Consider the following 26,454-nt stretch of genomic DNA (forward strand, 5'->3'; position numbering starts at 1 on the left):
GACACAGTTTTAACGCTGCACCAACTTGTGCAATCAGTCTCTTTATTTCAGAAGCTGAGCATCATGAGGGTCCAAGGGATGATACTAACTTGGATATTTGAAAATGGGCACATGCATAAAGAAGGCACAAAGACAGACACACAGGAAAAACACCCATTGGCAAAATAATCATGTAGGGAAAGAAAAACAAACCTTTGTGTCCACATAGGACGAATATTCACACATGCGGAAGAGTCACTTTTCCTTAGATCTGGTATGGGCTCGGTTTTACTGCTGACGTAACTGTGCCACAAAAATGCATCACTACAACGGTTGCATAAAATTCTGAGGTTGGAACACTGTATATTTTCACTCAGTTGTGAATAAAACATGATTGTAACTACTACAAATTTATATTTTGATAATTTCTGCTTTAAAAATGCATCACTACAACGGTTGCATACAATTCTGAGGTTGGAACACTGTATATTTTCACTCAGTTGTGAATAAAACATGATTGTAATAACTACAAATTTATATTTTGATAATTTCTGCTTTACATTGCTATTGCTGTATTTGGGTCTTAATCTGAAAGTAATGAGGCAAAACATTTATACAGTGTTAAGGTGTACAGATGTCAAAATAATGAAGTAATCCTGTCAACGAAAATTTGCTGAATTATGCTACATAATTCTCATTTTTGTGGCCACCTAAGTTAGTCAACCCTGCTGCATAATTTAGACCTTCCCTGCCGCATAAATTAGACCTTCCCTATCACTTCATTAGCAATGGCTTTGCTTATTTAGCACAAACTGCTAGAGAACTGTGCATGGTGAGGGCTGTTTACAGTAGGTACAGGAGACGAGAAATGCAACCAAAAAAAGGTACAGGCTAACAGAAATGAGCCCTAAATGTGTGGAAAACCCCGTTTCTTGACAGGATTACGCCTATAAAAATTGACATGGATGGGAGGCTTTTCCTCTGCAGCACTGGCAAGATTAAAAATACAGTGTGGGCACTAATTAAGCGAGAAGCCGTGGAGCCGAGGGGGAGGTAACGGAATAAGGAAAAGGCAAAAAAAGACTGTGGGGGAGGGTATTGGTAAAGGAGATCTCATCTTGGGCAAAAATGTGGACAGTGAAACATTTTAGACGGCAAGAGAGGCCCACATCTCAGTGAACAGCGTGAAATACGCTGCACACATAGCATTGCCTGGATTACGAGGATACTTTCTGCCTTCTGCATTATGTGGTGTTTCCTTTATTCGACTATAGCTTGATTTGTTTAACAACAAGACAACAATGCAATTTAAAAGATGTTTCTATTAACAGCGGCACGCATAATCTTTCAAGGCTTCATTTTCTGTAAGCCTGCCAGGTGTTTAAAGTATTATCGTTCGCTCCGTGCCCCAAATGTGACCTCGTCCATAAAAGCAGACACAAAGTAAAGGTCAATGTCTCTCTATATTAAGCTTCCTTTCATCGTGTTTTCGCGCTGTACTGGTTCCATTGCTAGATTGCAAAAGGAGAGGTTCCCGCCTTATTGTAAATTGTTAACATGGCACACATTTAACCCTGCCCCCACGCTCACTGAATCCAGACCATTACATGCAGAATCACGGTTAATATTATTTTCTTAAAGCTCGGACTACTGCAAAACCCATTATCAGAAGGACTCACCTGCTGGGGAGGCATACTGTGAGACGCCGACTTGTTGCTCCCAATTCCAGGAAGTGCGCAGCAGCGCACCTAAGATCAGTGACCTGCCTTGGACGGATCCCACGGGACAGGGCGATCGAGCCACGCAGCAATCCGCGGCACAGAGACTATTCGGCCCACAGCGCTGTGACCTGGCAGTGGAAAAAGTGTCTCCTGCCTCGGGGCCTGCCCTTGCACGTTCGGCAGCTGGGTTCCAAGAGCAGGTGGGCTGCACCAGTGACGGAATCCGCACTAGAACACTGACGTTTAGCGAAAGACTTCCCCCCGCCAATCACTGGCTAGATAGAGCCCAGTCATGGGCTTCCAGCCATTCAATGGCCTCCAAAAGCTTTCTGACCGCATTTCTAATTGGCTGCGAGCCCCGGAATGCACACAGCTCAAATATCTTTAGTGATTTAATGTCTACTTGTCCGTCGGGCAAAATAGACAATAAATCTTCTTGCCCATTATAAAAATCTACTTGGTTCGGGCGTCGGGCGATATGATTTCCCCACCCCTGCAAATTGTGGGTCATCCCTCTTACACACCACTTCTAGCCAGTTATGCAACCGTCTCAGATTAAGCCTTGTCGACCTTTTGGGTTTGAAGCCCGACTGGTCTTTGTGACTAAGACCAGAGAGAACCCCTGTGAGCCTGTTTGCTAGCACCCTGGCAAGTATTTTGGTCTCTAAGTTAATCAGTGAGATCGGACGATAAGAGCTACAATGGTCTGGGGGTCGGTCTTTCTTGGGGATTACCACTATTGTGGCAGCCCTCAAGTCCCTGGGGAGGTTCCCCACCCTGTGTGCCTCCAGGTAGAGCTGGAGGAGGTGCGGGGAAAAGAGTCGCATGTTGCTTGAATAATTCCGTGGGGAGCCCGTTTGGTCCAGGAGCCTTCCCAATTTTTAACTGGCCAATGGCCGTCATGATTTCCTCTTTCGTAATCTTACTGTCTAGGGATTGTAGGTCCTCTTCCTCTAGTTTGGGGAGCTGTATCTTCTGCAGATAATCCCGTATGTGCGTAGTGTCAGCCAAGGCGCGCTGTGTATAAAAGGCCTCGTAATAATCCGCAAAAGCGTTAGCTATTTCCACTGGGGTAACGCGGATCTTTCCGTCCTCCTCCCGTATCTGTGTCACCCACATGCTATCTAATTTTTCTTGCTGAGCCAGGCAAGCAACCTGCCCGTCTTAACTCCCGTGTCATACAGTCTCCTGTAAAATGCCTGTATGGCATGTTGTGCATTCATAGTTGCATCTTGAATCTCTGTTTCCTAGAACTTCATTCTTCCCTTTGAACATAACTACTCACCTGTTTAACCCCCTCCCTTCCCATCTCTACTTTAAACTCTTTTAAGGTGCTGTCTTTTTATCACCAACTCCTACCCCGCCCACCCCCCTTGTAGGTTATGTCTCTGAAATATGCTTCTTTTCGTAAACTGGAAAAACGATTTATTTGAGACTAACAAGGACTTTTTGTACACTGGGATAAAATTGCTACCTGTGGTGTTACCAGCCCTTACAAGCGAGCATTCAGTTTCCTAACAAAACATAGGTTTATCTGTTTTCAAGTATACCAAATTGTCTCTGTAATTTGTATGCTGTACCATTGCTTATCTAGCCACATCTGGTATGCCATGAAGAAAAACTATAGAGTACTAGTGTTGATAACAACATTATAACTTGTTCATTTAAACAGTTGTGGTGTGAGTTGGATTTCATGTGGTGCAAATCTGTTTGTTATTTTCAGATTAACCATAAAATACCTTACCTGCCTGTTTCTGAAAATGGCAAGAATCAACAAACTTTGAATATGAAGGTGGACCAGCCCAGTTTGGTGAAATTGGTGCCCTATGGAGAAACTGCTGTTGCCAGAGCTGCCCTGTCGTCACCTCAGAAAAGGCAAAAGGGCAGTTGTTCATACGTTTGTAAAGATCGGAGGGGGGAAGTTGTCTTCTCCCAACAAAGAGAGCCCGAGCAACAGAAGATATGCAAATACCAAGCACGAATTGAAGACCGCATGCACACAGAGAGACAAGCGATCCCTGTGAGCCTTGTTCAGCGAGGCAGGAGAGAAATGGATGAGCCCATTAAAAATACAGCATCGGTGGATTTGGAAGCCAAATCTTCCATCCAGAAATTTCCTTCAACTGGTGCAGTTGACAAGAGGTTACAACCAGAGCCGATACACTACGAAGAACGTTTACTGGATGAGGGGAACAACAGACAAAAGGAACACGCTATTAAGGAGATGCATAAACCCAAGTCGATCCTAAACATGTCTCGCAGTTTGGATGCCAAGGTGAGAGGGTCATATGCGAGAACCGCAGATCTGCCCAGGTCACAACTGTCATAATATTGTTGGAGCAGAGCTAATGCATTAGAATGCCAGGTATGTCTAGCCCACCAGTCCTGAGCCCTGTAAGACCAAGATCAGAACCGAGGCCTGCTTAAATGCCAAAGCTGTGAAGATATAGTGCTAAAGATTAGAACCACAGCAAGCCAAGCTGCCTCTGTTAAGAGACTATTATGCCAAGTCTTGCTAATCACTTTGGACTGTTAGAGACAGCTAGACCGTACTAGATTTAAAGTTCTTTGAAACCACTCAGACTTGTGGCATGCTAGTTTGAGAGAGAACCAATGAAATCAATTGCGTGTATCAGGGCGAAAATGGTAATACAAGACGCACTTCATGATGATGCATCAGGGTATGTATAAAACACTGAAGTAAACAATCTGAAGGTGTGCTACTTACTTTATCCAGCACTGCCAAACGAGAACTTTGTGTTCCACACTGAAGTAATTTCATACAGTTTGTATTATAATGGAGTTAATCTCCAGTAGCAGGGTCCCTGAAATACTGTGGTAGAAGGCAGGCACGGAAGTGGTGTTCATGTCCACTTCTTTGTATTTCGCTCGAGGTCCGTATTTCGTCTTGAGATTGGAGCTGGGATAGAAGCTTCCAATGCAAGCCTGTGCACCCTTCCTGCAGTGCTTATGATTCCTTTACTACTGCATGACTCCATTCATGGTATTGTGCAAGGTTATATTCACCTCAGTGCAGTCATGGGATCCTGTTACCTGAATGTTATCAGATTTTTCCTGGTTGTTTTCCTGTGGCTGCAAGCATAGCCTTCCCATGTTAATTACTGAGTTGGCTTTTTTAAGCATCTCTGGATAAGTTGTACTAGATAACAGCAAATTATCTTACTCTGCATCTGTCTCTAGGACATTGGACCCAGGTCTGAAGAGCATATTGGGATAAAAGGGGAAAGAAATGGCCTCCTTCTTAGTCTTGTCTGGAGGTTTGACTGATAAGGGAAAATAACTGAATTGTACGTCTGCCCTCATCCTGCATGCAGCATGTTTACTTGATCTCCTTCAACACTACACACAGAAACCCATTTCTTCAGGCCCTTTCATGCTGTCATGTCCATCTTCGGGCACTTTTCTTTCCCCACATAGACCCATCAACCTTCTCTCTTTTAATATTACATTGGCTCTTCCACCACCCCCAAAGCCTAAGTATTTTACTGTCAAATGCACAGCTACTTACTCTATTCCAATCTGGCTTGCATATAGGAGACCGCACAGAAATGGCTACTATGAAAGTTACAGCTGCTTCATGGATGGTGCTGTATCCTACCTTTTCGTCCTTTTGGATCTGTTGCTTACTTTCAACATCATGGACCATGTAATATCTGAACACACACTAGAATACCGTAGTGGCGTCCAGGGCCTTGTCGTACGCTAATTTGCATCTTTCTTAAATTGATGTCGAGTAGTAAGGATCTAAAACTTCACTTCCAAATAATTGGGACTGAAAAGTGGAGTACCTCAAAGTTCAATCCCCTCACCTACCCTCTTCATACTTACCTGGAGCTGCTGAGTGACCTACTTAGCCTGTCTGGGTCATCTCTCCAATAATACCTGTATGGCATGAAAATGTGCCTAAAAACCTCCACCATCAAGGGCATCAGTCTACTTAGAGCATGCCTGATCACGTTACAAAGCTGGGTGTCTTCAAACCTCCTGTTACTAAATCCATATAAAACTGAAATGATCCACTTTTCCCTCATTATGGACATGCACACTAAACTCCTATCTAATGGAACATTTCAAGGATTCACTCCTGCTCTCACACCAACTGTGACATTTGTTGGTTTCACACTAGAGCTTTCTCTTCTTTTCATAGCCCACATTAACAACATGGACAAAAGTGCCAAAGTCTTTCTCCACAGTCAAAAAATGAAATCCTCCCCAGTGGCCAACTGAAAACAGCTACCCAAGCCTTGGTGATCTCTCATCTGGCCTTTGGCAAATCTACACTAGCAGGGGGTTCTCCATTCAAACCTGGCCCTCTAAAAGCCCTACACATTCTGCGGACAGGTACATTTGATCATATTTCACCCATCTTATGCAAAGATATGCTTTAAACTGTGCCGCCTCACTTATAAGGTCTTGCATACGACATCCTGTCATATCTCTGCTTTCCTATCTGTCTCAGGAGGTCAAATGAATATTCAAATTAGGAATTTCTTCAGAAATGATGTTCCTAGCATAAAGACAACCTTCTTCTCTGGCGCAGCAATAGCAGCTTGGAATTCCCTGCCAACAAACGCCAGACTCATTCTAACGCCTTTTCATTCAGAAAACACCTAAAACCTCTGTATTTTGGTTTTGCTATGTTTGAGCCCTCTTGATCACAGGAGAGGTCACCCTGGAACTGAAATGAGTGTATCTGCTTCTTGCAGAGCATTCCTTCAGTTTGTTTGAACTCCTTGAACTTCCACAACTCTATACCATCTTCCCCATCTGTTACTCCTTCTACTGCTCACTTTTCTGTGAACCTTTAGTTATTCTCCAGTAGTTACCTAGTTCTGGGTTGTTTCTTACACATTCTATTTATTTCCTCTTGGTTGTCCATAGGTGCATGTGCACTTTAGAAACATGTTCAATGAATAAAATTCTCTGTTTCCTTCCATCCAGAAAGGGGCTGGTCGTGTGATGTTTAAGTCTAATCTTGAGCCTTCCCCAGTGAATCAAGGCCCCTGGGCTGATCACACTCTCCTGGGCTATGACTGGATTGCAGGTAAGTTCTTGTGTCCTTTCTATGTGTGTTTAAAAAAATATATATATATATATATATATATTTTAGTATTATATAGCGCAAACTAGACCCAAGAAATCTGGTATCAGAGCGCTTTACATGAGCACCAGTTTTGTTACAGATGGACACATTCATTTTTGTTAGATACAGGGAGATTAAGGGATTTGCCCAGAATAACAGAATGCTGAGCGTCATTGCCGAGACTCTAACCCGGTTCCCCAGCTTCGAGGTTGACCGCTCTAGCCGTAAGGCTACATCCTCTCCCCGAGGGGCTTTAATAAATCTTGGCTTCTGTATCTCTTGATTCTTGCATGAGATTCCTATGCTTTCCATAGAAATTCTTACCTTTTCTCGAGCTCCAGCCCAAACACTCATGGCTCATTTACACATGCTTTTCTAGGATTGTTGGAAACAGACTTCTCTGTGGCTGAGAAATCAGAGCAGTACTTCTCAGAGCTCAACGAGTTCAGAAGAGTGAACAAAGAAGAATGTATCCATGCACGTTACGTGGAGTAAGTGACAGATCAGTTTGTTGCAAATAATGCTGAAATACTGTCTGAAGTTAAATTGTATTATGACATAAGCTTCATATGCGTTATGCTGAAATGAATGCATGTCTTTTTACAGCTCTTTCAATTTCAGTGATGCCCCATTTAATTTGTTAGCCACTTTGACAATAATCCTTTGCATCAGTCTTCATCTCGAGGCTCCTTTGCTCTCTCGAGGTAGTTCTGGCTAAGAGACTCTTTACGACTGTGGTGCAGCGGTGCAATGCTGCCTTCGCTGTACCAAAGTCGCACAAGCACCGCCGACCGTATTACAAGTTGCAAATGTGCAACTCGTAATACGGTCAGCAGTTTTTTTTACCTTTCCCATGGCAGTGCCCTGAAAACAGGCACCACAATGGGAACAGCCAAAATGTTCCAACACGGCATGGACGGCGATGTCCACGCGATGCTGGAACCGGGGGGAATACAGACACGGCACATTTTATGCCCCCCTGAATGTGTCCCCATGGAGTGGGGGATGTGGGGGTCCTGTAGGGCCTAATTTGTTCTTGCACCGCCAGCCTTTTCATGACTTAGCCCTGCCATGAAAAGGCTGGCGGTGCAAGAGCTCAAAATATCCTGAGTGGGAATGCGCCAGTCCCTGCTCAGCATATTGTGTTGTGGCGCTCCTGTGCCACTGCCTGGGAATGACTGTTCCCTGGCGCAGCAGCCAGTCCACCGCTGATACGACTTTGTAAGTCGTAATTGGCAGTACTGTGGACCGCCACTCCTGCACCATCATGAGTCTGGCAGTCGGAAGACCCCCAGACTCGTAATCAGGCCCTAAGATTTTTTTTCTTTTGATAATATAAACATCTATCCAGTTTGTCTGTTTGTGACTGAGTATTTTCCTTCAGATGTCTGCATAAAGCAGATATTTTGTATGAAAACATTTTTATGGGATAATGTTAAGACACTGGAGCAAGTAAGTTTATGACCTGATCAGTTCGCATAAAAACAATGAAAAATCCCAAAAGGTAAGTCCTGTTTTTCATTGGCAATAAATCGGAGCAACTCTTTGTGCAAAATAATCGGACGCCATGACTTCTCAGTTGTATCATACGCCAATGACGACCAGCTTGTGGTCTCTGTGTCAAGCAATGTCGAAGAAACAGTGGATCGCTTTAACAGCTGCATGACACAGCGAAACCAGTGGAAAACTTAATGGCGGAAAAACAGAGGTCCTACTCTTGGGTGCTGATACCTCCCTCTGGTCACCCAGATGGTGGCCGCCTTGTTTAGGAGAATTTCCCGTTCCAGTGAAAAAGGCAAAAAACGTAGGTTTCATCTTCGATGTCAAACTGACTTTTAAGAACCAGATCAATACACTCACTTCTATCTTCTTCATCCTAAAAACTGTCCGGAAGGTCTGTCCTTTTATCACGCCCGATTCACTGAAAACACTGGTAACAGCCCTAGCGCTGTCCAGACTGGATTATCGCAATGCCCTGTACATGAGTATCTAAACACAGCTACTGCAGAACCTACAGCGCCTCCTAAATGCCGCAACCCGACTACTACTGGACATACCCAGGTCCCAGCCAGTCTCCCACTTTCTTAGAACTCTGCACTGGCTCCCAGTGGAAAAGAGGATCAAGTTCAAATCCCTATGCCTAGCGTTTAAGACCCTGCATGGCGTTGGTCCTTAATTTCTGAAGAAACACTTGATCTGCTATGCGCCTTACAGAAATCTAAGATCCGCTTACAATAAACTCTTACAAACCCCCCGGGTCAAGAAAACCCGATGGGGTGGAAGAAGCTTTCTGTTGGGGACGGTCAAAACATGGAACTCACTTCCAATCAGTATAAAGAACAGACCTACGCTGTTAGCATTCAGGAAATCATTACAAACCTGTCTCTTTGCCAATTAACTAGATCTTATACAGTTCCTTCGGCACCTTACTGGACTTGCTGGTATAAGCGCCTAGATGCCCTAGGGCATTTGTGCGCTGTATAAAAGTTAAATCAGATTAAAATCCTCTGGTGTCACAACTACCCTTTGTGGTATTAAGCAGAACTTAATCTATCGATGTACATTCCTTGAATCATTTGAGATCTGTTTTTTGCTGTTGTCGCTGTCTTATTTTCTTGTTCCTTCTGTAGTTCACAGGTCCTGAATATTTCTTCTGAAGAGGAGGACAAAGAAATTTCTCTTGAGCCACATGAATGTAAGAAGTGATTATTCATTAAATTCAATTCACCACAGCTGTATAATTTGCATGTCTTTTGCAGGGTTGAATGAACCGTTTCACTTGGGATTACCTAGGTTTATGAATTTGGTAAACAGGAGTGTATTCTGCATGAGTTGGTGAGGAGCATTTCTTAGGAACGCCACATTGATTGTGTATTCTGCAGATACATGTTGTTCGCATGGAGACAATGAGATGCACAGGCTGCCAGTTTCTGCTGAGCAGGTTCAGGTTAGACATGAAGACATTCTCACTTGGAAGTTATCCTTTGAAGGACAAGGTTCCTAAATGGGGTTTCCTGAGCTGGACACTGAAGTATAGTTAGATTGTTTTGAATTGTAAATGCAGACAGGAGTTTGACAAAGTGATGTTGGGGAAGGAGGGATGTATAGAATTGAAGAAAACCTGCGCACTCATCAATGCACTCCAATTTTGGTAGGGTCGTACATCTGGCCCCAGATGTTTAGTGGAATACGTTAGAGGTTTTCTTTTTCTCTAAAGAAAAGCTTCATTTTTAGAGCTGCTTTTTTTTCAGGCTTTTCAATTCAGGTCTGATTAAAGATATACAATTAGAAGAAAACCTGCGCACTCAATGTACTCCAATTTATAAATAGTTAATCAAAATTCCCCTGGTTAGTGTACTCATGGGTATCGCCCTCTGCTCATATAGAAAACTACATACATTCACTTAAGCACTCCTTCAGGTACTGCGAGGAGTCTCCACTCTTAATCAATATTATTATTGTAGTTTCATTTCAACCATCTTAATGACCAAAAAGTTCAAATTTTCATGAATCATTCGTTTTGTTAGTATTTAATTTCCACAGTGTGACAAACGTCCAGATATGCAACCACTTCATTCCTTAAGTTCCATCCTTAGCAAATGGCTTTACAATCCTGTGCTTACCCCGATCCCCAATACATTTCGGGCCTGAGAGACCTTTTATTAGGGGGGCCGTGTACTAAAATCAGAAGAGGACAAAAACACAATTATCTTGAATGTGGTACGTTTCAGCAATAATTTCCAATCATAAGTTTAGCACATACATTAATTAATCAATTCACATTTTATACTAAAGCAAATGCTAATTTCTTGCATCTCAGCATAATTTCTAATCATCAATTTCTATCAATCAGGCACACATCAATATGTACTTAAATCAAGTGCTATCCTACAACCCAAGGTACCTCTCCCTACAAATTGCCTAATATCCACACAGCTGGAATATATGCTTATTTTCATATTGGTAACTGCATGTTTTTTTTATATGGGTTTACATCTCTAATAGTCTGGCACTTGTGAAGACGGACCGGGGTACTAACACAATGTTTCATGAGTACTGTGTTTTAAGAACGCTTCATTATTGATTATTTTAAAGTTACCGATATGAAAATAAGCATATATATTCATATGGCTATTTGGATAGTACTCAAAAACAATGTAGTTCAAGGTGGAGGGTCCAAGGGAATTTTTTTTTTAAAGACCACTAAGGATTATTTCCCCTAAGAGATAATACAAAGAAATCCTAGGGTCTAAACATGTATCAATAGTATACATAAATCAAACAATACTCCTTGTATAAAGAATGTGTGTGAACAAACATATGAGTTTATGAAATCAAGGGATCTGCCCTTGGATGATTTCATAAACTTATATGTTTATTCACACACATTCTTTATATAAGGAGTATTGTTTGATTTATGTATACTATTGATACATGTTTAGACCCTAGGATGTCTTTGTATTTTGCAGTATCTATTTGGATAGTAGGCAACCTTTATGGACACATACCTTAGGTTGTAGGATAGCACTTGATTTAAGTACATGATTATTTGTGTCAGATTGATTTAAATTGATGATTTAGAAATAATGCTGATATTCAAGAAATAATCATGTGCTTTTGATATAAAGTGTGGATTTTGATGATTTGTTATGTGCTAATCTCAGCTTACAACTGAAAATTACTGATTAAATATACCCCATACAAGATATTTAATGGTGTTATTATTTTCTTCTGATTTTAGTACACTTTACCCCTGACGAAAGGCCTCCCAGGCCTAAAATCTCAGTGTATTTTATCGAGGGAGGACAGGATTGTAATGCCATTTGTTAATGATGGAATTTAACAAATGAAGTAGTTACACATGTGAAAATTTGTCACCCTTTGGAAATGAAATGCTATTAAAATGATTTATGAAAATTTAAACTCTGATTATTAAGACAGATGGAATGAAACTACAATAATATTGATTAAGAGTGGAGACTCCTCGCAGTACCTGAAGGAGTGCTTAAGGGAACGTATGCAGTTTTCTATATGAGCAGAGGGGGATACCCATGAGTACCCTAACCAGTGGAATTTTGTTTAACTATTTATAAATTGGAGTACATTGAGTGCGCAGGTTTTCTTCTGATTGTATATCTTTAATCAGACCTGAATTGAAAAGCCTGAAAAAAAAGCAGCTCTAAAAATGAAGCTTTTCTTTAGAGAAAAAGAAAACCTCTAACGTATTCCACTAAACATCTGGGGCCAGATGTACGACCCTACCAATTTGCGAGTCGCCAATTGCGTAATTTTGCGACTCGCAAATTGGAATGTGCCACAGTGTCTCAGACACTGTGTGCGTTTCCTAATCGGGTCGCAAACTGCATGCCTCATTAATATTCATGAGGTAGGTGCAATTTACGACCCCCCATTAGGAATGGCTAGCACTCCCAGGGATGGTGGCCTGCTGGCGTCAGCAGACCACCAACTTATTTGTGACTGCTTTTTAAATAACGCAGTTTTTTAAAAATGCAACCAATTTTCCTATAAGGAAAACGGGCTGCATTTAAAATGAAACGTTTCTGTTTCATTTTTTAAGTGCAGGCAGTGTTCTCTGAGACCACTGCCTGCTCTTAAAAAATATTTTCGCTTCCTTTCACAAAGGGGAAGGGGTCCCCTGGGGGCCCCTTCCCGTTTGCGAGTGGCTTACCACCTACTTGAAGTAGGTGGTAAACTGCGAGTGTTTTGCGGCCATAAATGCAGTCGCAAACCAATGGTACATTCCATTGTGACTCACTATTAGGAAGGGACGCCCCTTCCTAATAGCGAGAGTCGCAAACGCTATTTTGCGAGTCACCGTGTTGCAAAATAGTGTTTGTACATGCCAGGACTCTTTTTTGTGGTCGCAAATGGGCCGATTTTCCGTTTGTGGCCGCAAAACATGGTCGTACATCTGGCCACTGAATTCTGGTCAGTCAGTTAGACATGCTGTTTTCAACCTGCTTAGAAGTGTTTTAAAACGTTAAACCATCCTTTACTTAGAAGCGATAACTGTGATTGTTTGTGAATGGTAAGAATCTTTGGAGAGTTTGTTTTCATATTGGAATGGAGGGTAATCATTTTTCTTACCCGATGTGCCAGGCGTTTATTGCTATAGGGTCAACCAGCGTTTATTCCCGGTCCCATTGGATCCAGCAGCAGCTTGTCCTGTTTGCAAAACTCGAAGACCCAAACAATCCAGCAGCATAGAAGAGCCAGCTTATGTAAGGTATGTGTAGCTGAGTGGCAGTTTAATTCTGGACTGGCTGGACATGTAAACTCTTTAGCGTGTATAAAATAGTTGACCTAACCTTTGTGTGTGTTTGTTTATGTATGTATATGCATGTGTGTATTCACAGGGTTCTTCGCCACTGTTTCATTATGGTTCAAGTGCCATTTCCATTGTAAAGTCATTTTTCAATTTGTCTACTATTTTAAACATCCTAGACAGATTTCCATAGAATCTAGCAGATCACAGAGGAGGGTTCTCTGAGTTCTGGCATGCCAATTTTTGTGCAGATCTGTGGAGGTGAATTTTTTTTTAAAGGGCGTTGGCTCCTATAGGAATTTTTGCTCAGGCTCTCAGCCAAGACTACTGAATAGATTTGGTTTGATGTAAATACGCTCAATAATTTTTCAGAAATTAGCCTTTAAGAAAATGTTCATGTGGACTTGAAAAGGTTAACACTTTTGTACTCGCGTTTTAAATTGCAAGTCATGAATCGTAACTCATGTCAATTCCATTTAAAATTTTGCTCAAACGTAGCTGGCTAGAGAGGGGCTCATTTTATTTATTTAGTTTGGCCCATGGGCGAAGCGGGTAGGGCGCCCACAGCATTTTGGGTGCAGGCATATGCTCCTCCCCTGCTGCACATGGCTGCAGATGTGTTGGGCACTGTTAGACCTGGCATCATTGGCATGAGTCTCTCCTCCATTTTTTTCCGTTTGCCTCCTCTGCTTACGATGTTTTTGCTGGAATATTGCTTTGGGCACTGTGCCACTGCTGATCAGTGCCACAGTGCAAGTGCTCCCTATGTTAAATTGATGCATTGATTGGTGTTACCATGATTGGTGGTTGACTTACTGTTCAGACCCTAGTCTAGTGCACCGCGTGTGCCAAGGGCATGTAAGTTAACTGCTGCTGGTGGGCTTGCAGCACTGGTTGTGCCACCCACAGAAGCAGCGTGTAAAATGTGTCTCAGGCCTGCCATCGCAGAGCCTGTGTGCAGTCCCTGATTGCCATGTCGACTTGGCAAGGAAACCAACTTGCCAGTCTCTAAAACCTTCACTTTGCCACATTTCAGACACCTCTATGGTAGACCCTAGGGCTGGGTGCATTGTGGGTAAAAGGTAGATCATGACCTGATGTGTGTGGCATGACCTAATAGTGAATTACAGCCATTTTCGTTTTTCACTGTTGAAGGGCTACCTGCCTCCAATAGGCCAGACTGGGCAGACTGATTATTAACTCCATTATAATCTATCTGACTCAGGGAGCATGGTAGCAGGTCGAGTTTAGTATCCCTGAACTCAGAATTTAATAACACACCCTTTAGGATGGATGGTTTTTAAGTTCTGTGTTTGAAAATAGCCCTTTTAGAAAGTGGCTATTTTCTTGTCCAACTATCCACCGGTCTCTGCTGGTTTGGTGTGTGTGTCAGGGGCTGGGTGGCTCCAGAGGTCTGAATGAGTCGGTGTGGGGTGAATGAGGCATCTACACTTAGAGTGGGGGAAGAGTAGTCCCTGATAGCCTGCCCTGCCTGACACAATGCTGGCTCCACCTCCTGCCGGGCGACTGATAGCCCTGCTCCTGCCAGTGACAATACTGGCTCCGCCTCCGGCTGGGCGGCTGAGGACCCTGCCCTGCTCAGTGAATAGGCCAGGTGCCTCTGCCTGGCAACACCCACAACAAACCCAGGATGGGGGGGAATTTCCCTGCTTGGACAAAGGGAACAAAGCAGAAAAGGGGTATAAGAGAAGGACCCCTGAACCAAGAACTCAGATCACTTCTGACAAGGAAACCTCTACCAAGGACAAGAAGCCTGCTGATCTAAGGACTTGCCTCCCCCTTCTGCCAGTGCGGTGTTTGCTGGGGGGAACCTTAAGCTGCTTCTTTATTTTTGCCAAGGAACAAGGAGAGAGGAACTTGGTGTGTACTCTCAAAAGCTTGCTAGAAAATCTCCAAGGGCTGGAAGAGTGCCAGCCTCCTGTTGAAGTCACAGGGCCAAAGGACTTCACCCTCTGCTGAATTGCTGGTTGCTGGAAAGTGTTATTTCCAGTGCATAGGGGAAATCTGCAGTCTCGACGTCACCGACGCCGCCGAATCCAGCTCAACATCGTGAGTAACGGCTCCAGTGTTCGGAGCCTTTGACGCCGGCCGCCGGGCCCGATCGACGCCAGTAGCGACGCCAGGGGTAGTGAGTATCGGCTCCAGCTCCAAGTGACCCTGTCTTGACACCGGTATCGACGCCGCTGAGTAGTGAGTATCGGCTCCAGCTCTAAGCGACCCCGTCTCGACGCCGCTGCTGATCGCATTGACTCGACGCCGTGAGCGCTACTCCGGCCCGACAACTCTCTACACCGCTGCGGATCGACCCGAATCCGAGGCACGATCGACGCCGACATCTCGACGCCGTGGATCATCGTTTTGTTCATTTCCAAAGGTACTGTGTTTGTGGGTTCTGTTGCAACTCCAGGCTCGACGTAGCGCTCCTCGCGGCCGACGCCGAACTTTGGGCATATCGTAAACTCGATGTCGTGTGACTCCTGTGGGGGTCACATTGTTGCCAAGAACTGTGTTTTAAGAAGAATACTTACTTTTGTTGCTAAAGAACTATTTCCTAAGAAGAAACTTTACCTGAACTATTATTTTTCCTTCCAAAGAGTATTTATTAAGATTGTGGTATATTTTTGTCGTTATTTGGTCTTGTGCTAAGCCTTATATAAAAATACTATTTTTATAATAACTTCTGTGTTGTGTCCATTTGTAGTGTATTCACTTTATTACTGTATGTGGTCATAAATGCTTAACACACTGCCTCTGAGATAATCCTGTCTGCTCTGCCAAGCTACCAAGGGGGTAGCAAGGGTTGTCTGAGTGTGTAATCCCCTTGCCCTGACTAGAGTTGGTGGGTTCCTATTTGTCAGAAGTGTATACCTCTGCAAACTAGAGACCGCCGGTTCTAACATTGGTGGTCAGCGGTGAGGATTGAACTTTGCATTTATGACTCATGTGCAGTGATTAGTGTACGCTACATAGTGAAAGCAGACCATAGCGCAGCCACAATCTGTTTTGGTAGGATCTTCTATTTTTGTTCTCCGCTTTCCTGGAGCTTATTTTTTTAAACACTGCCAGTTTTGACCATGGAGGATGCCGGAGCTGTTACCCCTTCTCTTATTGTTGTGGAGGAATTTGATAAGAAATTGATAAATAAGTACAAGTTAAAGGAGCTACAGCAATATTGCAAGCAGTTTAAAGTTCCTACCACAGGTCTCAGATTGAGAGACGACTTCCTCAAAGCACTGAAGGCCTGGTTAGAGGCCAGAAATCCCTCTGATCCGGGGGTGGTACCGGAAGAGGAAGAGGAAGTAGAAGAGCCCATGAATGGGCACGTGGCATCTCCCGGCAGCAGTGTTTCCTCTAAGAGCCTTTATCCTGAAGAGTTGGAAGACAGGGAGAAGGAGAGGGAGTACAAGTTAGAGATGGCAAAACTTAAATTAGGAGGGCAGTTGGAATTAGAGAATGCAAGAAGCAAGAGAGAAGCTGAAATGGAGAGCAAAAGTTTAGATTTTGAAAGAGAGAAATTAGCGTTTGAACGTGAGAAGATGGTGAGGGAGATGGAGCTTAAAACTAAGAGTTTAGAGTTGAATCCCTCTGGTGGCAGCACTCCATCTGTGCCTGCAGAAAGTAGGTTTTATTTTCCCAAAGATGAGATAAAAGATTACAGTAGAAATGAGGATATTGGTCAATGGTTTAAAGCATATGAGTTAGCATTGTTGGCCCACCGGGTCCCTGAGAAAGATTGGGGCGCGGGGTTGTGGTGCCGCTTTGCCAATGAAGGGAGAGATACCTTGTTGGGCATGCCTGCTGAGGATAGGATGTCTTATACTCATATGAAAGATGCTTTATTGTTGAGATATGGCTTAACTCCAGAAAAGTACCGACAAGCCTTTAGAGAATGTAAGAAGTTGCCTGGTACTACGTGGGTTGAATATGTGTCCTTCTTTTGCAGAGCCATGGATGGTTGGGTAAAGGGTAGCAAGGTGGATAGTTATGATGCTCTTTATGATTTGTTTGCATGGGAGCACTTGTCTAATAACTGTTTTCCAGAGCTACACCAGCACCTTATTGATAGCAAGATATTTAACCCTAGAAAACTTGCTGAGGAGGCGGACCCAGCTGAGGAGGCGGACCGCTGGGTCAGTACCAGGGTCCACAAGGGTCCAGTGGGAGACTCATCCAAAGGTGGGCAGGGTTCCCAGCAGAAGAGTGGGGGGGACAGGGGTAAACAGAGGGAGTTTCGGAAAGGGCCCCAAAGTAATCCCCAAGGGAAGGGTTCCCAGCCTCCCCCTGTAAAGAAGCCAGAGGTCCCGACAGGTAAACCTGTTCCCAGGGGCCCAATGACCTGCTTCGTTTGTAAGCAGGTGGGACACCGTTATTATGATCTCCAGTGTCCCATGAAGGATTCGAATGCACCGCCGCGTGCGCCCCCCCCCCCCCCCCCCCCCCGTCAGGTAGCGAATGTAGCCCTGGGAGGGAGCAAGATGGGTGGAGTCCCGCAGAAATGTCCCTGGTCTCTTTAGGAGACGTGGAGATGGTCCCTCCAACCCCTCTGCCTAGTAACACTAAGAAATATAGGCAGTGGGTGACCATTAATGGCCATAGGGTGGAAGCTCTCAGAAACCGGAGCAAGTGTGACAGCTGTCAAGTGTCATTTGGTGTCCAGAGAGCAGGTGGTCCCTCATGCATTCTACCCCGTTGTAGCTGCTGACAACTCACAGAGTAAGTGTGAGGTAGCTCAAGTTCCTTTTGAGTGGGGGGGGGGGGGGGGTCTCAGGTACTCTTCAGGTTGCTGTGAGGCCCGCCATGCCTGTTGATTGTCTCCTGGGCAATGATTTGGAGGACTCCCCTTGGGCTAAGGTGGAGTGAAAAGCGCATCTGGAAATGTTGGGTCTGCCGGAGTGGGTGTGTGCGACAACCCGGTCCATGTCAGCTAGTAAGGGTGTTGATGGGGTCCTGGAGCCTGAAAGTATGGCCCAGGACCCAACCATAAAGAGAAGAGGCAGGGGGCGCGGGAAACCGTCCCCCCATCGTTCCCACGGTCCAGGAGGGAGCAGACACTGAGGGGGATGCCCTGGAACCTACAGGGGAACAAGTGGCTGAACTGGGAGACCTGCCCGAGCTGACCCATTGGCAGCAGGATGGTGGTCCCTCCAGGGAGGAATTTTGTGCTGAACAGAAAGTGTGCCCTTCTCTTGTGGGTATGAGGCAGCAGGCCTCAGCCCAAACAACAGGTGATCAGTCAGGATCACATTGGATTTACTGGGAGAACGACCTCCTGTATAGCGAGCCTAAGGCTGCTGAGCCTGGGTCAGCCCGTGTGCTGGTGGTACCCCAGCGCTTCAGAGCCTTCCTACTGGGGTTGGCTCATGACGTTCCGTTAGCTGGACATCTGGGGCAGGACAAGACCTATGACAGGCTTGTCACCCATTTTTATTGGCCCCAGATGAGAAAGGATTCAGACATCCATTGTAGGACCTGCCAAACTTGCCAGGCAAGTGGGAAAAGTGGGCGGAAGCAGAAGGCTCCCCTCCAACCTTTTCCCGTAGTCAGTACCCCCTTTGAGCGAGTGGGGATTGACATTGTGGGGCCACTGGACCCCAAGACAGCCATGGGCAACAGGTTTATCCTGGTCTTGGTGGACCATGCCACCCGGTACCCGGAAGCCATCCCTCTCCGCACAGTGACGTCCCCCGTGGTGGGACGGGCACTGATGGGTGTTTTCTCCCGCATGGAGTTCCCCAGAGAGGTGGTGTCAGACCGGGGCACCAACTTCATTTCTAATTATATGAAGTCTCTGTGGAAGGATATGAAGTCTCTGTGGAAGGAGTGTGGGGTAACCTACAAGTTTACCACTCCTTACCACCCTCAAGGTAATGGGCTGGTTGAGAGATTCAACCGGACCCTAAAAGGCATGATTATGGGTATTGAAGAACCAATGAGGCGTAAATGGGACGTCCTCTTGCCATGCCTGCTGTTTGCTTACCGTGAGGTGCCACAAAAGTCTCTTGGGTTCAGCCCCTTTGAGCTCTTGTATGGACACCCGGTAAGAGGGCCTTTGAGTCTGGTCAAAGAAGGCTGGGAGCAATCTCCCAGGAAACCTCCCCAGGATGTATACAGTTACATGCTGGCCTTTAGGAACCAGACTCGGCGCTTCAGAGATCTTGCTCAGGCAAATCTGGAGGCCAGCCAGGAAGAGATGAAGCGGTGGTACGACCAGAATGCCACTCTGGTTGAGCTTCAACCTGGTCAGAAAGTTTGGGTCATGGCCTCTGTAGAACCTTGTGCGCTCAAGGACAGGTGGACTGGACCATTTGAGGTTGTGGAGAAAAAGAGCGATGTCACCTACTTGGTGGACTTGAAGTCTCCCAGGAACCCCTTGCGGGTCCTGCATGTCAACCGGTTAAAGCCCCACTTAGAAAGGTCCGAAGTGGGCATGCTCCTAGCCACAGATGCTGGAATGGAGGAGGAGAGTGAGCCTCTTCCTGACCTCCTGTGTGCAAAAGAGCAAGATGGGTCAGTGGATGGTGTTGTCCTCGCTGACACACTGACCCTTGAGCAGCAGCAAGATTGTCGCCATCTGCTGGGACAATTCTCTGATCTGTTCTCCTTAATCCCTGGTGTCACTCAGTGGTGTGTCCACGATGTGGACACCGGGGACAGCACTCCTGTGAGGCACAAGGCCTACAGGGTGACTGACAAAGTCAGAGCATACATCAAGGAGGAGGTCTCCAAGATGTTTGCCTTAGGGGTGGTTGAGTCCTCCAGCAGTCCTTGGGCCAGCCCGGTGGTCTTGGTCCCAAAGGCTGCAGCGCCTGGTGCTTCACCAGAACTTCGGTTCTGTGTGGATTACCGAGGACTCCATGCGTTCACCAAGACTGACGCGCACCCCATCCCCAGAGCTGATGAGCTCATAGATCGGTTAGGGGCTGCCCGGTACCTTAGTACGTTTGATCTAACGTCTGGGTACTGGCAGATCGCCCTGACCGATGGGGCAAAAGAGAGGTCTGCATTCTCCACACCAAATGGGCACTACCAGTTCCGGGTTATGCCCTTTGGGATGAAGAATGCCCCTGCCACATTCCAGAGGTTGGTCAACCAGGTATTGGCTGGACTGGAGGATTTCAGCGCCACCTACCTGGACGACATAGCAGTGTTCAGCGCCAGCTGGGAGGAACACTTGCGCCACCTCCAGGGAGTGTTGTTGGCCCTGCACAGAGCAGGCCTCACAATCATGGCCAGTAAGTGCCAGATTGGGCAGGGTTCAGTGGTGTACTTGGCACCAAGTAGGGAGCGGCAAGGTGGCCCCCCTGCAACCCAAGATAGATACCATCCTGGCTTGGGAACCGCCCAAAATCCAGACTCAGGTGAGAGCCTTCTTGGGTCTCACGGGTTACTACAGGAGGTTTGTCAAGGGGTATGGGAACATTGTGCACCCCTTGACCTCGCTGACTTCCAGGAAGCAGCCGAGACTTGTGATCTGGACTGACGCCTGTCAGAAAGCCTTTGACGCCCTGAAAACTGCAATGTGTACAGCACCGGTCCTCCAGGCACCCAATTTTACAAAAGAGTTCATTGTCCAGACAGACGCTTCAGAGCATGGTGTGGGGGCTGTTCTAGCACAGATGAATGAGGAGGGCCGAGACTTACCTGTAGCCTTCATCAGCCGGAGGTTACTTCCCAGGGAACAAAGGTGGAGTGCGATAGAGCGTGAGGCATTTGCTGTGGTCTGGGCGCTGAAGAAGCTAAGACCCTACCTGTTTGGGACTCGCTTCCGGGTTCAGACAGACCACAGGCCCCTCAGGTGGTTAATGCAGATTAGGGGTGAAAACCCAAAGCTGTTGAGGTGGTCCATTTCCCTACAGGGGATGGACTTTACGGTGGAACACCGCCCTGGTACAGATCACGCCAATGCTGATGGTCTGTCCAGATTTTTCCGCCTTAGTGATGAGGACTCCCTGGGTGAAGGGTAGTTCTCCCCACATTTCAGCTGGAGGGGACACGTGTTAGACCTGGCATCATTGGCATGAGTCTCTCCTCCATTTTTTTCCGTTTGCCTCCTCTGCTTACGATTTTTTTGCTGGAATATTGCTTTGGGCACTGTGCCACTGCTGATCAGTGCCACAGTGCAAGTGCTCCCTATGTTAAATTGATGCATTGATTGGTGTTACCATGATTGGTGGTTGACTTACTGTTCAGACCCTAGTCTAGTGCACCGCGTGTGCCAAGGGCATGTAAGTTAACTGCTGCTGGTGGGCTTGCAGCACTGGTTGTGCCACCCACAGAAGCAGCGTGTAAAATGTGTCTCAGGCCTGCCATCGCAGAGCCTGTGTGCAGTCCCTGACTGCCATGTCAACTTGGCAAGGAAACCTACTTGCCAGTCTCTAAAACCTTCACTTTGCCACATTTCAGACACCTCTATGGTAGGCCCTAGGGCTGGGTGCATTGTGGGTAAAAGGTAGGTCATGCCCTGATGTGTGTGGCATGACCTAATAGTGAATTACAGCCATTTTCGTTTTTCACTATTGAAGGGCTACCTGCCTCCAATAGGCCAGACTGGGCAGACTGATTATTAACTCCATTATAATCTATCTGACTCGGGGAGCATGGTAGCAGGCCGAGTTTAGTATACCTGAACTCAGAATTTAATAACACACCCTTTAGGATGGATGGTTTTTAAGTTCTGTGTTTGAAAATAGCCCTTTTAGAAAGTGGCTATTTTCTTGTCCAACTATCCACCGGTCTCTGCTGGTTTGGTGTGTGTGTGTCAGGGGCTGGGTGGCTCCAGAGGTCTGAATGAGTCGGTGTGGGGTGAATGAGGCATCTACACTTAGAGTGGGGGAAGAGTAGTCCCTGATAGCCTGCCCTGCCTGACACAATGCTGGTTCCACCTCCTGCCGGGCGACTGATAGCCCTGCTCCTGCCAGTGACAATACTGGCTCCGCCTCCGGCTGGGCGGCTGAGGACCCTGCCCTGCTCAGTGAATAGGCCAGGTGCCTCTGCCTGGCAACACCCACAACAAACCCAGGATGGGGGGAATTTCCCTGCTTGGACAAAGGGAACAAAGCAGAAAAGGGGTATAAGAGAAGGACCCCTGAACCAAGAACTCAGATCACTACTGACAAGGAAACCTCTACCAAGGACAAGAAGCCTGCTGATCTAAGGACTTGCCCCCCCCTTCTGCCAGTGTGCTGTTTGCTGGGGGGAACCTGAAGCTGCTTCTTTATTTTTGCCAAGGAACAAGGAGAGAGGAACTTGGTGTGTACTCTCCAAAGCTTGCTAGAAAATCTCCAAGGGCTGGAAGAGTGCCAGCCTCCTGTTGAAGTCACAGGACCAAAGGACTTCACCCTCTGCTGAATTGCTGGTTGCTGAAAAGTGTTATTTCCAGTGCACAGGGGAAATCTGCAGTCTCGACGTCGCCGACGCCGCCGAATCCAGCTCGACATCGTGAGTAACGGCTCCAGTGTTCCGAGCCTTCGACGCCGGGCCCGATCGACGTCGGTAGCGACGCCAGGAGTAGTGAGTATCGGCTCCATTTCCAAGTGACCCTGTCTTGACGCCGGTATCGACGCCGCTGAGTAGTGAGTATCGGCTCCAGCTCTAAGCGACCCCGTCTCGACGCCGCTGCTGATCGCATCGACTCGACGCCGTGAGCGCTACTCCGGCCCGACACCTCTCGACGCCGCTGCGGATCGACCCGAATCCGAGGCGCGATCGACGCCGACCTCGGCGCCGACATCTCGACGCCGTGGATCATCTTTTTCTTCATTTCCAAAGGTACTGTGTTTGTGGGTTCTGTTGCAACTCCAGGCTCGACGTAGTGCTCCTCGCAGTCGACGCCGAACCTTGGGAATATCGTAAACTCGACGTTGTGTGACTCCTGTGGGGGTTACATTGTTGCCAAGAACTGTGTTTTAAGAAGAATACTTACTTTTGTTGCTAAAAAACTATTTCCTATGAAGAAACTTTACCTGAACTATTATTTTTCCTTCCAAAGAGTATTTATTAAGATTGTGGTATGTTTTTGTCGTTATTTGGTCTTGTGCTAAGCCTTATATAAAAATACTATTTTTATAATAACTCCTGTGTTGTGTCCATTTGTAGTGTATTCACTTTATTACTGTATGTGGTCATAAATGCTTAACACACTGCCTCTGAGATAAGCTTGTCTGCTCTGCCAAGCTACCAAGGGGGTAGCAGGGGTTATCTTGAGTGTGTAATCCCCTTGCCCTGACTAGAGTTGGTGGGTCCCTATTTGTCAGAAGTGTATACCTCTGCCAACTAGAGACCGCCGGTTCTAACAGGCACAGTGCTTGGTTACAAGCCTTTTGCCCTGTGCAGGGGGGCAGGGGGAGTTGCACGCTTATGATGTGTTGGGTGCTAACTAACCTGTGCCAGGCATGGCCAAAAAGTGTGTGCAGCGGAGCAGTGTATGGTTGTAGCGGATCAGGTGCACAGTCTGTTCGCAGACCAGGTCCTGCTCCCAACCCCTGCTGTTCACAGACAAAGGCTATTCTCAGAAGGGGTGGAAAATTTGCAAGAGGTTGGACAAGGGCCAAAGGTTGTGCACAGTGGGGGTTGGCAATTAGGTACAGCATAAAAAAAACAGAAATTTCCTAAATAAATTAATTGAGAGTTATGGTTCAGGCTCAAATGCAAAAAACCACTGTAATTTGCCAGTTGTAGTTATCAGCGTACACAACACATGCCATAAATTGTGCCACTTGCCATGCTCCTAACTTGTAATTTGTCGATGGCACAGAAACACAAAACCAGCTACAAAGATAACATCATGAGGGGCTGCACAAGCTATGGTGTTTTTCTGATGGATACATCTGCCTGTGGATTCCTCACCTTTTAAATTATCCCAATGCGCAGCATTCCACTGAAACGTTTGTTCTCCGCTCTCCTACGTCGACGAGGACGTCACAATAGAATGGCTCTGCATGTGACTCCGTGTAACATCATTGGAGCCATAAGATCATCTCATCAGTGTGCTGACGTCCGTGCCCTTTTTTCCGTGCTGTCGACGCTTAACAGTTTTCCTCAAGGATCTCCATTTCTAGGAGTTTCTTTGTTGCAAATTGTCATGACTTTGTAGTATCCAGGATTTCAAGCCATGCAGGGGATGTGGTGGCCAGATGTCTATCACTGACCCCCATGAAGACAGTTTATGGTGTCTTTCGCCAGACCACAATGTCGAGGAGTACCCTTCGTGCAGGCGCATGAATCCCAAAGTGCTGAAGGAGAGGGAAGCCAAATTATTCATGGCCAAGGCCAAGAAGCAACAAGCTGAGATGAGAGCTGCAAACCTTCGAAATCCGGATCAGGATCCACAAACTCCCCTTCCTCTCCATGCTCTACCTGGTATGCTTCCTCTTCTGGTAATCTCTGTGCCTCTCTCCGAGCCTTCACCCTCGGAACAGGCGTCAATGGCCTAAAATGAGGGCCTTTGGAGATACATTTGTATTGAGACGGATGTTAATTGATACATACATCTTATAAATTTTTAAAAGCTCACACTGTATATATTTTACTCACTTTGCCACTCTGTCACTTATTCACCACTGAGTCACGTAATTGTTTTCCCAAATATGAACGTGTATACAAAAATAAATTATAATGTACTACTCTTTGAAAAACTCGCTTTTGTGTGTTTCATGTTATATATTTATGATTTAATGCTAAGAAATTGACCACCCGACAGAACCATTTGTAGTACATTTTGCAAACACCCAGGTTCTGAGGAACACCAGGTTACCCCATTTCAGTTCATGTGACCAGGAAGTCAGCGGATCTGCTGGAATTCCCCTTTCCCACAGCAGAATTAAAGTTGAATATCCTGACGGAGGTGTTCTTTCTCTATCTCAGAGCTTTTACTACCTTTTAACGAGGCTTTGACAGAGCCCATTCTTGATGTTTGGCAGAAGCCTATGTCTGCTCCAGTGATGTCTAGGACTGTGGTATGGTGGTACAAGGTGGCTCCGGGGATCCTGTTTTCCTGTCCACCCATCTTTAGCCGAAAAGCTTGGTTGTCCAAGCTTTGTGCTCCTCGAGGCAGTCTGCAGGTTACTTCCTATCTACACCTGCAGATAGGGAGTCGAAATGCATGGAGCAATCTGCGAAGGTGTTCTCTTCAGGCAGTTTGGCCCTCAAGTCAACAAATGCCACATGCCTTTTGGGTCGCTACATCCACCCCATTATGCCAGGGAGGTGCTTCCAGAACTGCCTCAGGAAGTTCAAGGGCATTACTCAGAGGTACTGACGGATGCCCAAGCTGCAGCCCGCCATGTCATACAGTCTGGTCTGGACACTGCTGATTCGGTTGCCAGGGCCATGGGATCGTCTATGGCTACCAGGAGGCATGCTTGGTTGCGGGGTACAGGATTGTCTCCTGGTGTCCAAGCCACTTTGTTAGATCTGCCATTTGATGGATCTCGCCTCTTTGGGGTGACAGCGGACTCTGCGTTGCAGCACTTTAAAGACAGTAGAGCCACAGCAAGGTCTTTCGGACTTCAATCTCAGCCCAGGGGTTTTGTACAATATCGCAAGTTTCGTGGCTTTGGGAGGAACTTGTCCTTTCGTACCAGACAGCAGCAATAGCAGGCAAATCCCTTGTACAGATCTTACAGGGGAAAGGGCAGAGGTCGTCTGCGGGGTGCAGCATGACAGCAAGTTTCCTCCTCCTCCTCCTCTTCAGTCCCCCCCCCCCCCCCCCCCCCCAACTGGTGCTTCAGGGAAGCAGCTCTAGCTCCTACAGCATGCTTGTCCCATGGTAGGACATGTGTTCCCATTTTCTACAACATTGCAGGTCTGTTACTACAGATCTCTGGGTGTTGAACAACGTGGAGAATGGGTACGCCCTACCCTTCCAGGAGTTTCTCCCTCCTTTCCCTCCTCGTCAGGGTTCATGCTCGGAAGAGCTCCTTCTCCAGCAGGAGGTCCTATCATTACTGCAAAAATGTGCGATAGGGGTGGTTTGGGAGCAGGAAAGGGGTCAAGCATGCTACTCCCGGTACTTCCTGATTCCCAAAGAGGACAGTCGCTTGAGGCCAAACCTAGACATCAAGGTTTAGAATTTTTACCTCAAACAGGAGAAATTCAAAATGTTGACCCTGGCTCAAGTTCTTCTTGTGCTGCAGAAGGAAGACTGGATGGTATCGATTGATTTGCAGGATGCGTATTTTCACATTCCCATCCTGAAGTTGCATCGTAAGTATCTTTGTTAGTGTTGAGACCCCACTGTAAAACAGTTGGCGGTCCTTCCGTTTGGCCTTACTTCCGCACCTCAAGCCTTCACAAAGGTGATGGCAGTGGTGGCAGCACATCTCAGATGGTCAGGGATTCCTGTG

At 46.3% G+C, this 26,454-nt stretch overlaps 1 protein-coding gene across 4 annotated transcripts in view; it reads left to right on the top strand.

Annotated features, from left to right (window-relative positions):
- MIIP (migration and invasion inhibitory protein) overlaps positions 1 to 26,454 on the top strand; it is an 82,660-nt gene that overhangs the window by 47,863 nt on the left and 8,343 nt on the right. For all 4 annotated transcript variants that reach the window (XM_085609929.1, XM_085609934.1, XM_085609930.1 and 1 more), the window contains 5 exons: positions 3,424 to 3,975; positions 6,663 to 6,765; positions 7,184 to 7,295; positions 9,435 to 9,499; positions 12,925 to 13,051. In XM_085609929.1, the coding sequence (XP_085466055.1) occupies positions 3,424 to 3,975; positions 6,663 to 6,765; positions 7,184 to 7,295; positions 9,435 to 9,499; positions 12,925 to 13,051 (959 nt within the window). The remainder of the gene's footprint in view (positions 1 to 3,423; positions 3,976 to 6,662; positions 6,766 to 7,183; positions 7,296 to 9,434; positions 9,500 to 12,924; positions 13,052 to 26,454) is intronic.

Source organism: Triturus cristatus, chromosome 1_2 (genome assembly GCF_964204655.1).
Source record: "Triturus cristatus chromosome 1_2, aTriCri1.1, whole genome shotgun sequence".
NCBI lineage: Eukaryota > Metazoa > Chordata > Amphibia > Caudata > Salamandridae > Triturus > Triturus cristatus.